The sequence below is a fragment of the Pan paniscus genome, chromosome 8, assembly GCF_029289425.2.
Source record: "Pan paniscus chromosome 8, NHGRI_mPanPan1-v2.0_pri, whole genome shotgun sequence".
Classification (NCBI taxonomy): domain Eukaryota; kingdom Metazoa; phylum Chordata; class Mammalia; order Primates; family Hominidae; genus Pan; species Pan paniscus.
In genome coordinates, this window is record NC_073257.2 from 27,449,035 (window position 1) to 27,462,077 (window position 13,043).

The 13,043-nt window shown below is 43.7% G+C and overlaps 1 protein-coding gene across 6 annotated transcripts in view; it reads right to left on the minus strand.

Annotated features, from left to right (window-relative positions):
• The window catches only part of DCLRE1C (DNA cross-link repair 1C), a 55,061-nt gene that overhangs the window by 24,640 nt on the left and 17,378 nt on the right, over positions 1 to 13,043 (minus strand). For 3 of the 6 annotated variants that reach the window (XM_034930027.3, XM_034930019.4, XM_034930026.4), the window contains 7 exons: positions 12,808 to 12,863; positions 11,735 to 11,836; positions 10,970 to 11,042; positions 10,647 to 10,787; positions 9,111 to 9,212; positions 4,284 to 4,420; positions 3,093 to 3,147 (listed from right to left, as the gene is read on the minus strand). In XM_034930027.3, the coding sequence (XP_034785918.1) occupies positions 3,093 to 3,147; positions 4,284 to 4,420; positions 9,111 to 9,212; positions 10,647 to 10,787; positions 10,970 to 11,042; positions 11,735 to 11,836; positions 12,808 to 12,863 (666 nt within the window). The remainder of the gene's footprint in view (positions 1 to 3,092; positions 3,148 to 4,283; positions 4,421 to 9,110; positions 9,213 to 10,646; positions 10,788 to 10,969; positions 11,043 to 11,734; positions 11,837 to 12,807; positions 12,864 to 13,043) is intronic. The other 3 variants (XM_034930024.4, XM_063607278.1, XM_034930020.4) reach the window with 2 other exon arrangements.

Here is a 13,043-nt window from a genome sequence, read left to right on the forward strand (position 1 = left end):
ATGCAATGGTCACTGATTCCAGGGAAGGATCCAAACACTGCCCATTGTACCTTGGTGTTGGAGTCACCAAGGAAAACACAATGCAGTCAAGCACTGGAGGGAGCAATGCTTCACTTACTGAGAAAAGACCAAGCAAGATCAAATCCAACAATGTGCACTGGTCTCCAGTGACCAGCGTGTCTCTCCCTGCAGCCAACACAGGGCAACCTGCCTACATGCAACCCTCTCCTGCCACACAGGAAGGAACCCCCATCATGCTGTCTGAAATAAGGACAGCTGGGGTGTGCCTGAGGGCCATTGACACACAGGCTTAAGTAGAACAAAGGGACACACATCAAGTACGAAGCAGAGAAAGATGTTTCCACACAAGGCACTGAGCTGCCGCAGGCTGTGTGCTCACGCTAACGGGAGTGCTTGCTCTCTCTCACTCGCGTGCGCTCTCTCTCAATAAGGAAGTGTCCCATTCTTATGTGGCCAGTGAGGGTTGAAAGACTGTGCACATAGACTGCCTCTCCCAATGATTAATTCTAAACAAACAATTACATGCAAAAACTTCATGAATACCTTGACTTTTTGCAAAGTTCAGAATGCTAAACAGAGGAACTCTGTCACTATTCCTCAAAACATCTCTACAACCTAGAGGAACTTCAGCTTTGTCTCTTATTAGACATTGGTGAGCTTGTGATCTCAGTCAAGTTACCTAATGTCTCTAATTTTAGATTCTTCATTTAAAAGTATAAATGAGATTATGCATGTGAAGTGCTTAGCTTGGTATCTGGTGAAACAGTCAATAAAATCATCCAGGCCGGGCGCGGTGGCTCACACCTGTAATTCCAGCACTTTGGGAGGCCGAGCCGGGTGGATCACAAGGTCAGGAGTTCGAGACCAACCTGGCTAACACGGTGAAACCCCGTCTCTACTAAAAATACAAAAAATTAGCTGGGCGTGGCGGTGGGCGCCGTAGTCCCAGCTACTCAAGAAGTTGAGGCAGGAGAATGGTGTGAACCCGGGAGGCGGAGGTTGCAGTGAGCCGAGATCGCGCCACTGCACTCCAGCCTGGGCAATAAAGCAAGACTCCATCTCAAAAAAATAAATAAATAAAAATTTAAAAATTTAAAAAAAAATCATCCATTACTAAGTTGATAATGAGAACACAAAGACTTTTATGCCCTTCTGCAAATGGACAGACTAGAACCCAATGTAATTATTAGTATCCCACCAAACTGAAAGAGGCAGGAACCCAAGAATTGCCAATAACTCTACATAAAAATAAAAGGGCTACTTTAAGACAAGGGAAAGGCAGGAAGATCTATTCTTTAAATAGTTTTCACAAACAGTATCTTTTGTACCTTCACAGGAGGCATGCAAATAGAAACCATTACCTGCCCGCCCAACACCGATTTGATTTACACAAAGCTGAGGCTGGTAGAAATCTGAGACTTTTGAAGGGAATAAAGGATTAAAAAAAAAAAAAAAAAAAAAAAAAAAAGTCAAGTCAAGCCTATACCAGAAATGGTTCACTACTACTTCTCAGAGATGAAATGGCCCCAAGGAGATAAGAGACACCCAATAAAGGAGCACCCCCTCTCATTTATATAAGTTGACTCCCTTTTATCAAATGCCTGCCTTAAAGTAAGGCATCAATACATCCAATTCTCTTTATTCACAGTAGTTATACTCTATAAATTATAGTCACCATAAATGCTGAATTAGCAAATACTGAGCCATTGCTGCTAGGGAAAATACAGGGTTCCTGCCATCCTTTGGTGACATCATTTTCACCAGCCAATTAATACATAACCTTGTTTTATGTGTGTTTCTGTTGAAAGACACCTCATTTAATAGATACTTTGATCCATTAACATTGAACTCATGGTCAATAGCCCTATAACCCATGCCTATCTAACATACATATTTTCTCTAGAAGCCACATTACAGTCCTCCCGTGCTTAGGAACACTGGATAGGACTTCAGTATTATGACTGGTCACCATTTAAATAAGATCACCAACAAAAAGCACAAAAATATGAAAAACATGGCACTTAATAGATGGCAAAAAGGAAACTTTCGATATGGTTTGGCTGCGTCCCTACCCAAATTTCATCTTGAACTGTAGCTTCCATCATCCCCATGTGTCAGAGGGACCAGTGGGAGGCAATTTAATCACGGGGGTGGCTACCTCCATACTGTTCTAATGACAGTTCTCACGAGAGCTGATGGTTTTATAAGGGGCTTTTCCCCACCTTCACTCTGCACTTCTTGCTGCCGCCATGTGAAGAAGGATGTGTTTGCTATGATTGTAAATTTCCTGAGGCCTCCCCAGCCCTGCGGAACTATGAGTCAATTAAACCTCTTTCCTTTATAAATTACCCATCTCGGGCATGTCCTTAGAGCAGCAGGAGAACAGACTGATACACTTGTTGACAGAGTAAGAGCTGAAAGAAGGCAGAGCGTTGCCTTGTTCTACCTGAGCCGAGAACGTGCACGTCAGGTGACTCAAAATTTTCACCACTCTCCACAAGTCCACAAAGGATCACAAAAGCACTGTAAATATTGATACTGAGGTCACAGGTCAGTTTCAGTGGGTAGGCCAACACATAAAAATAGAATCCATGAAGCCAGGTGCAGTGACTTACACGTGTAACCCAGCACTTTGGGAGGCCAAGGCAGACGGATTACCTGACGTCAGTTCAAAACCAGCCTGGCCAATGTGGTAAAACCCTGTCTCTGCTAAAAATACAAAAATTTTAGCTGGGCATGGTGGTGGGCACCTGTAGTCCCAGCTATTCGGGAGGCTGAGGCAGGAGAATCACCTGAACCCAGGAGGCAGAGGTTGCAGTGAGCCGAGAACACACCACTGTACCCCAACCTGGGCGACAGAGTAAAACACTGTCTCAACCAAAAAAAAAAAAAAAAAAAAAAAAGGAATCCATGAATAATGAGGATCAACTGCATTTAGGAAAAAAAAACTAAAAGGAAATGAAACTTACATAGAAACAGAGATGCTTCTGAGAGTCAGGGGACTACCTGTCAACTACCAAGGCTGCAGAACACTGAGCAATAAGGGTTATGAGTATATGGGATCCTCTTACCTCACTGTAGGAGGAGTGAAAAGAAAAACAAGCTCTGTATGAACTCTCTCCAGTCCTAAAGGGAAGTGAAAACACAAAATAAAAAGATCACTGAGCAAAACTAAAACTAAGCAAAGCTGGCCCTTCTCATTTAGGCTATTCTAGCATGAAACCACTCTAATGGGCTCGCTTCAGCAGCAAGTGTCCTGAAATCACCCTAAATCAGGAATTTCTTCTTGGGATAGCAGGGTACCTTTTCCAGAAGTGGAAACCTGTTGTAGACCGCGTGTGGTGGCTCACGCCTATAATCCCAGCACTTTGGGAGGCCGACGCATACGGATTGCCTGAGCTCAGGAGTTCGAGACCAGCCTAGCAAACATAGTGAGACTCTGTCTCTACTGAAAACACAAAAAGTTAGCTCGGCATGGTGGTAGTACACGCCTGTAATCCCAGCTACTAGTGAGGCTGAGGCAGGAGAATCACTTGAACCGGGAGGCAGAGGCTGCAGTGAGCTGAGATCACACCACTTCACTCCAGCCTGAGTGACAGAGTGAGATTCTTTCTCCACACACAAAAAAAAGAAGGGAGGGAGGGAGGGAGGGACCTCTTGCAGATATTCTGAACAGCCAAAGTTAAGGAAATGTTGCGAAAATATTAAGATCATTATAGTCACTCCTCTGTTCCACCAAGGGTTCTGTTCTCTCTGACATCAGTTTCTTCCTCTTAGCCAAGCACTCACATGGGAGGGAGGGAGTGGGGGGTGGGGGGAAGAAAGGAGAGGGAAGGAAGAAGGGATGGAGGAGATGGAGGAGAGGGAGGGAGGGAGGGAGGGACCTGTTGCAGAAATTTTAAACAACCAAAGTTAAGGAAATGTTGCTGAAATATTGTGATCATGATAGTCACTCCTCTGCTCCACCAAGGGTTCTGTTCTGTATGACATCAATTTGTTACTCTAAGCCAAGCACTCAGATGCCTTCAGTCTCCAACCATCTCATCAACCTACCCAGAGGGAACCTCAGGATACACCAGCTGATGGGAGTGTAACTGGTTTGGGAGTAGCATCCCCTCCATTTAAATAAAACTTAAATTTAAGAAATTAATTATAATATATAATTATATTCTTGGGCTTAGGCTATACTGTGCTTAAATGAAATTAAATCAGACAATTTACTCAAAGTTTCTCTCAGAAGACCTATGACATTGCTTTCTTACCTCACAATTACATTTGTTTTTCTGCTCCTTTCTCCAAACCACATGGTGGATGGCTTAATGCTGATTATGTGGAGTGGAATTCTATTTCTGGAAGTAATTCCACAGGGTAATTTGCTCCACTGAAAATATTCCTCTGCCTAAAAAAGATAAAAAGCATAGAAAAACAGTTCCACATTTTCTACAAATCTGTTGTAGGCAGAGTCTCAAAAACAAAAGTAGAAAAGTTTCCAGACACAAAAAAAAAAAAAAAAAAAAAAACAGCAGCAAAACAATGTAGACATGAAGAAACAATCAGATAATTCCAAATTGGGGAATACTGTGCAGAACAACTGGGCTGGACTCTTCAAAACCATCAATGTGAAGACAAGCAAAAGGCTAGACAAACGATCTATATATCAAAGGAGACCCTTTAGACCTGACTGAACGCAATGCACGACCCTCAAATAAATCCTGGATGCCCCTGTCCCCCTATTCTACAAGCTATAAAGGACACTATGGGAAGAACTGGGGACATCTGAACATGGAGTGTGTAACAGCTAATAGTACTATATGAACACAAAATGTCCTGAGGAAGGGTATTGTACTGTGGTTATACAGGAAAATGTTCTTATTCTCAAGAGCCACAGGCTGAAGGATTTGGGGTGACGTACCATGGAGTCTGTAACTACTCTCAATTGGTTTGGAGTCGGGAGTTGGTTATACGTACAGAGACAGAGGAAGAGAGGTGCAAAGTGGTGGCAACGCAGCAAATCCAAACGAAGGGTGTATGGTTTTTTTTTTTTTTTTTTTTTTTTTTTAAGACAGAGTCTCGCTTTGTCACTCAGGCTGGAGTGTGGTGGTGCCATCTCAACTCACTAAAACCTCTGCCTTCTGGGTTCAAGCAAGTCTCATGTGTCATCCTCCCAAGTAGCTGAAATTATAGGCACACACCACCACACCCAGCTAAATTTTCTATTTTTAGTTACAGGATTTCACCATGTTGCCTGGGCTGGTCTCGAACTCCTGACCTCAAGAGATCTGCCCGCCTTGGCCTCCTAAACTGTTGGAATTACAGGCGAGAGCCACTGGGCCCAGACCCTTGTACCAGTCTTACAACTTTACTGTTTAAAAAGTTTTCAGGGCCGGGTGTGGTGGCTTATGCCTATAATCCCAGCACTCTGGGAGGCTGAGGCAGGTGGATCACTTGAGGTCAGGAGTCCAAGACCAGTCTGACCAACATGGTGAAACTCTGTCTCTACTAAAAATACAAAACTAGCCAGGCATGGTGGCGCATGCCTGTAATCCCAGCTACTTGGGAGGCTGAGGCGGGAGAATCGCTTGAACCCGGGAGGTGGAGATTGCAGTGAGCCCAGATTGCGCCACTGCACTCCAGCCTGGGCAACGGAGCGAAACTCTATCTCAAAAAACCATTTTTTTTAAATTAAAAAAAAAAAAAGATTTCAGCCTGGGCAATATAGTGGGATTCCATCTCTACAAAAAAATGTAAAACTTAGCCAAGTGGGTGGTACACAACTGCAGTCCCAGCTATTCAGGAGGCCGAGGCAGGAAGATCACTTGAGCCTGGGGGGTCGAGGCTACAGTGAGCAATGATGGCACCACTGCACTCCAGCCTGGGTGACAGAGCAAGACTCTATAAAATAAATTCATTAATTCAAATTAAAAAGTTTTCAAAATAAATTTGGAGGGAAAAAAACTAACAAATACAAGTGTTTTCAAAAGGTTGAAAAAAAATGGGACAACTTTTCCAAAGTCATTATTTTGAAATCCAGAACCTTCCAAACCATTAACGTTCCATCCCACTCAAATTTCTTTGGGGTGCCTTTGGTGCTGTTTCTTAGGAAGCTGCAGATTAGAGTTAAGAGTGGACTCTATGAGCTGTGGACCTACCTGTTAATATTCTAAAGGGGTGCGTGACCTAAAAAATCTTTTAAGCAGCTAGAAATAGCATCTCAAGGAAAGTAGCCCTGACAGCAAAGGAATTACTAACTAAGCTACTTTGTGGGATGTGAGAAAATTCACAGCAAAAAGAAATTTGCCAATTCAAAGATTTATGGGCAAGGGGCCCAATACTATGAGTCCAACAGAAAAAGGGACAAAAAGGTGTATGTTTTATTTATTTACTTGAGACAGGGTTTCACTCTGTCACCCAGGCTGGAGTGCAGTGGTAAAATCTTGGCTTACTGCAACCTCCACCTCCCAAACTCAAGCAATTCTCCCACCTCAGCTTCGTAAGTATCTGGGACTCCAGGCATGCACCACCACACTCAGCACTTTTTTTTTTTTTTTTTTTTTTTTGTTTTTTTTGTAGTGACGGGGTTTCACCACGTTACCCAGGCTGGTCTCGAACTCCTAGACTCAAGCGATCCACCTGCCTTGGCCTCCCAAAGTGCTGGGATTACAGATGTGAGCCACTAAGTTTATGGGTTTTGTTTGGTTTTTTTGAGGCAGAGTCTTGCTCTGTCACCCAGACTGGAGTGCAGTGGTGCCATCTTGGCTCACTGCAACCTCCACCTCCTAGGTTCAAGTGATTCTCATGCCTCAGCCTCCCTAGTAGCTAGGGCTACAGGCGCACACCATCATGCCCAGCTAATTTTTTTATTTTTACTAGAGACGGGGTTTTGCCACACTGAGCAGACTGGTTTCGAACTGCTGACCTCAAGTGATCCGCACGCCTCGGCCTCTTAAAGCACTAGCATTACAGGCATGAGCCACCACACCCGGCCGGTTTACGTTTTATGTATACATTTTTATCCATCCAAGAATCCACTGGACATGTCTGTATATGTGAATATATATGTGTATTTATGTGAGCATACATGCACGCAAAGTGAAGAAATAAATCCCTGAATGCAACATAGAATATGCAGCTTACCAATCAGCAAAAATAATTTACACTGCAGCTCTCACCGTGGCCTAAAGGAAAACATTCCATGCTGTGGATCAGAATTCTCTCTTGTTTGAAATTATGCTTTATCGTAAGGGCTAGGCAACTAGGCTTTCGGCTAATGGAACCATTATTACTACAACAATAGTGATCTAAATGAATAAATGCAATGTTTACTTTAAAAATTACACAGGATTTAATGCTAAGGTATTTTAAAATTTAGAGAAAAATAATGATCACTCAAACCACTACATTTAAAGATCACTAATTAGCCTTAATAATTTTAATTGAAACAATATTTTTTAAAGCAAATTCAAAATGAAAGTCTTGTACTCAGCGTTTGACAAGAGAAGCAGGTTCTGTGTTGGCGTTAGGAAACGAATGAGGCCGGGTGTGGTGGCTAATGCCTGTAATCCCAGCACTCTGGGAGGCCAAGGTGGGTGGTCACGAGGTTAGGAGTTCGAGACCAGCCTGGCCAATATGGTGAAACCCTGTCTCTACTAAAAATACAAAAATTACCCAGGTGTGGTAGTGGGAGCCTGTAATCACAGCTACTCGGGAGGCTGAGGCAAGAGAATCGCTTGAATCTGGGAGGCAGAGCTTGCAGTGAGCCGAGATGGCACCATTGCACTCCAGCCTGGGCCACAGAGTGAGACCATCTCAAACAAAAAAACAAAAAAACAAAAAACAAAAGAAAGAAGACAAATGACATGTGACTTGCAAAGACACTGGAAACATCCATTAGAAATAGGACCATCAAGACATGAAACTATTTTAAAGTGTGAAAAAAAGTTATGTCTAGATATTTATCTCAAGTAGAAGAAAAAGTTTATAAACACGCTCATGTCATGAGTCTCAAAAAGCACAGGATGGGCGCAGTGGCTCATGCCTGTAATCCCAACACTTTGGAAGGCCAAGGAGAGCAGATCACTTGAGATCAGGAGTTCGAGACCCCCCCGGTCAACATGGCGAAACCCCATCTCTACTTACAAAAATTAGCCAAGCATGGTGGTGCATGCCTGTAATCCCAGCTACATAGGAGGTTGAGGCAGGAGAATCGCTTGAACCCAGGAGGCAGAGGTTGCAGTGAGCCAAGATGGCCCCACTGCACTCCAGCCTGGGCAACAGAGCAAGGCTCGTCTCAAAAATAAATAAATAATAAATAAATCAATAAAATTACAAAAATTAGCCAGAAGTCATGGTGCATGTCGGTGGTCCCAGCTACATAGGAGGCTGAGGCAGGACAATCACTTGAATCTAGGAGATGGAGGCTGCAGTGAGCCAAGAGTGGGCCACTGCACTCCAGTCTGGGCAACAGAAGGAGAATGTCTCGAAATATGTAAATACATACATAAATAGCACAAATGTTTAAGTTATAAGCTATAACAAATTACTGATTTCATTACAAATAAATTTGAATTATCAAACGTGTATGAATAGATTTCATTAGAAAACTATAAAGATCTGGTTGGGGGTGGTGGCTCACGCCTGTAGTACCAGCACTTTGGGAGGCCGAGGCAGGCGGATCACGAGGTCAGACGATGGTGAAACCTCGTCTCTAGTAAAAATAACAAAAAATTAGCCATGCATGGTGGCGGGCGCCTGTAGTCCCAGCTACTCAGGAGGCTGAGGCAGGAGAACACGTGAACCCAGGAGGCGGAGCTTGCAGTGAGCCTAGATCGCACCACTGCACTCCAGCCTGGGCGACAGAGTGAGACTCCATCTCAAAAAAAAAAGTACAGATCTGTGTCTATTTACTAGTGACGAAAAGTGTGGTCATGGAATATGGCAATGTACAGTTCCATGACCTTGAGCTAACAACTTAGGATTGCAGCCTCAGGTTTTACATTTGTAAAGCGAAGAGCCTATAAATGGAAGTCCTGACCTTTCTTCTTTTTCATAGATTACACAAACAATACGAGAGGAATCACTTACACACGTACCTTGGGATGCCGGCATGCATGGATCTGAGTGTTGCGGTCTGTTGTGAGATGATGAAGGATCTCAGGCATGTTCCTAAACATGTCTAGCTTATTCACATGAACCTAAGGCAAATAACACATACATGCAAATTATGTGAAATGTATTTCCTATAAATTGTTCAAGGTTAATTACTCAGGGCAAAACACCCAGTTAGTGAATTAACCCTCTCTTCTTTCTTGAAAAGCAGTTTTTGGCTATTTCAGTGCACTCTGGTATTCCGCCAGCATGTCAACAGGCACAAGGCTGACTGGCCAGGATCACTGCCATCACTGACGGCCACGAAAAATTACAGAGACTCAGCTCAGGGATGTCATTTAATGATGTTAATGTTGTCCTTCAGTCCTTCAAGAGAAATTCAGTTAATATTCCTCGTACACCTACTATGTGTCGAGCTTTATTCTAAATGCTGGGAATAAAGCAGTAATCCACACAGACAAAAACAATCAAGAATCATCTACCCTCAGCCAGGCGCTGTGGCTTATGCCTGTATTCCCAGCACTTTGGGAGGCGGAGGCCGGTGGATCACTTGAGGTCAGGAGATCGAGACCAGCCTCGCCAACATGGTGAAGCCCCATCTCTACTAAAAATACAAAAATTAGCCACGTATGGTGGCTCAGGCCTGTAATCCAAGCTACTCGGGAGTCTGAGGCAAGAGAATCACTTGAACCCAGGAGGCGGAGGTTGCAGTGAACTGAGACCATGCCACTGCACTCCAGCCTGGACGACAGAGCAAGACAGTCTCAAAAAAAAAAAAAAAAAAAAAAGAATCACCTTAAAGGCATATACATGATGTACAACAGAGGAGCATGTACTGCAAATAATCCACTCCCATATCTCCTTGTTCAAATTTATTTTCAATGCTGGTCACAATCACTAAATTTATTTCATGACCCAAAGTTTGGGAAAAATACTTTGTCTATGGGGCATTTCACTGAAGGCTCTTGTAAGCCATTTTGGCTTCTGTCAATTTTCTCCCATGAGGATGTGACTGAACTAAGATGATATATTCCTTCAGAGGGCCCGCCAACCACTGCTGCAGACACATCTTGATAGGGTGCTTCCATCTGTCCCTGTTTGCAGTTATTTAGCAGGCGAGGAGGGGGAGGAAAGGTGAGCTGGGAGGATGGAAGGGAGCAAGAGAAAAGAATGAACAGACTGGGAGCACTGGCTCAGGCCTATAATCCCAGCACTTTAGGAGGCCGAGGCAGGCAGATAGCTTGAGGTCAGGAGTTCAAGACCAGCCTGGCCAACATGGTGAAATGTCGTCTGTGCTAAAAATACAAAAATTAGCTAGGCATGGTGGCTCACGCCTGTAATCCCAGCTACTCAGGAGGCTGAGCCAGGAGAATTGCTTGAACCCGGGAGGTGGAGCCTGCAGTGAGCCGAGGTCGCGTCACTGCACTCCAGCCTGGGCAACATAGCAAGACTCCCTCTCAAAAAAAAAAAAAAAAGAAAAAAGAAAAGAAAAGAAAAAAAAGAATGAACAGTCACCATACCTGGACTCCTAATTCTTCACTAAGGTTGGTGAACAAATATTCATAGCCATAAGCCGCTTTGCAGTTCAGCCACACAACATGGTACGGGCTCCGCGTGATCCAGCTGCGGACCAGCTCTAAGACTCCACTTAAACACTCCTCCTAGAGAGGATTTTAAAGAGACATTTAACAGGTGGAGAGCCGCACATAGCCTTTTCCTTCCCAACAGTCCCAGGTACTCACACCTACGGGGACAGTTAGGATATGACCTGTCACCCTACAAACTTCCTACTAAAAACATGGGCACACCCAGGTGATAACCCTGTTCCTCCAGGCAGACTTACCCGACTTGGAATTTGGTAAAATCTTGGATCACAGAACGTAGTATCTAAATATACACTTTGGATGTCTTTGACTCTGAAAAGAAAAAAAATTGATGTTAGCCATCCAATGTGATATACATTATGTGTAACTTTTTTTGTTTTTTGACATGGAGTTTCGCTCTGTTGCTCAGGCTGAAGTGCAATGTCTGCTTACTGCCACCTCCTCCACCTCCCGGGTTCAAGCAATTCTCCTACCTCAGCCTCCCAACTATCTGGGATCATGGGTTTGTGCCACCACACCTTGCTAATTTTTGTATTTTTTAGTAGAGATGGGGTTTCACCATGTTGACCAGGCTGGTCTCGAACTCCTGGCCTCAAGTGATGCACCCACCTCAGCCTCCCAAAGTGCTGGGATTACAGGCCAGAACTCCCAAAGTGCTGGGATTACACCCGGCCAGAGCAATAAAACTTTATTCAGTCATACACAGAAGAACTGTACAAGAGGCCAGGCACAGTGGCTCATGCCTGTAATCCCAGCACTTTCGGAGGCCAAGGGGGGAAGATCACCTGAAGTCAGGAGTTCAAGACCAGCCTGGCCAACATGGCAAAACCCCATCTCCACTAAAAATACAAAATTAGCTGGGTGTGGTGGCACGTACCTGTTATCCCAGCTACTTGGGAGGCTGAGGCAGGAGAATCGCTTGAACTCTGGGCGACACAGCAAGACTCCATTTCACAAAAATAAAATAAAATAAAATAAAATAAAACCTATACGAGGCCCAGTACCTGCCCCCGGAGTGCAGAAGCTCCATTCTAGCAGCTTCTCCTTGCGCCAATCTGAAGTCTCCTGTGTACAGGACAGTTCCATTATTGCCCTGAAATAAAAACCTGAAAAAGAAATATATCCCAGTGACTTCTGAGTCTCATATAAACTCCCAATAAAGCAAATACATGTGAGCTGCATAGTAAATGCTTCCTGCAAACATATCCATTACAATACAATGGTAATGGAATTCCACAGTAATTTGAACCACACCAGACACTCAGCTGTCACCTCTTCCCTCGGGTAGAAAATAACAGAATGGAGATGCTACCCAGTTTGTAATAGATGTTCCTTGTGATATGTTAGCACTTTCAATTATATGTTGAGATCATTCTTGCTCATGGAGAGAGAAATACACGTGATGATAAAATACAAGGTCACTGGGGAAACAGCTGCTGAAGACTTCCATTTATTTATTTTTATTTTGAGACAAGAGTCTTGCTCTGTCCCCCAGGCTGCAAGGCAGTGGCTCAATCTTGGCTCACTGCAACTTCCACCTTCTGGGATCAAGCAATTCCCCAGTAGTTGGGACTACAGGGGTGTGCCACCACACCCGGCTAATGTTTATACTTTTTGTAAAGTCAGGGTTTCACCATGTTGGCCAGGCTGGTCTTGAATTCCTGGCCTCAAGTGATGCACCTGCCTTGGCCTCCCAAAGTGCCGGGATTACAGGTGTGAGCCACCACACCTGGCCATGAAGACTTCCATTTTATAAGAAACGTTTCAAATCTGATCTTCACCTCAGTCCCCCTAGTTCAATTTGGGAACAAATGTGTTTTAAATGACTAGAAAAAAAATCAAATCTCCCTCTATGTATTCTTTCTTTCTTTTTTTTTTTTTTTTAAAAAAAAACTCACTGCAGCCTCCAACTCCCAAGCTCAAGCAATCCTCCCGCCTCAGCCTCCCAAAGCACTGGGATTACAGACATGTGCCACTGCACCCAGCCCCCTATTAATTTTAGACCCTAAAAATTTATTTCTACAAATACAATATGTGTCTACATATAATAAAATGACAAAATAAACGACCCCCTTACATAACTGATCCCGGACAGTGACCAGCTGGTAAGAGAGTCACAACAATCTCTTCCTTCTAAAAAGAAAATAAAGAAAAAATAGTAATGGAAAGCAGTTATCATTAGGACCTAGCTCAACAAAGCCCTCCTTCATAGAACACAGTTATGTACCTTTTAGCAATGTGCCTTTTCTCCCAATTTCCTCACACTCCAAATCCTAGAAACTAGTGGAATCCTTGTCCACTCAACAAACAGAA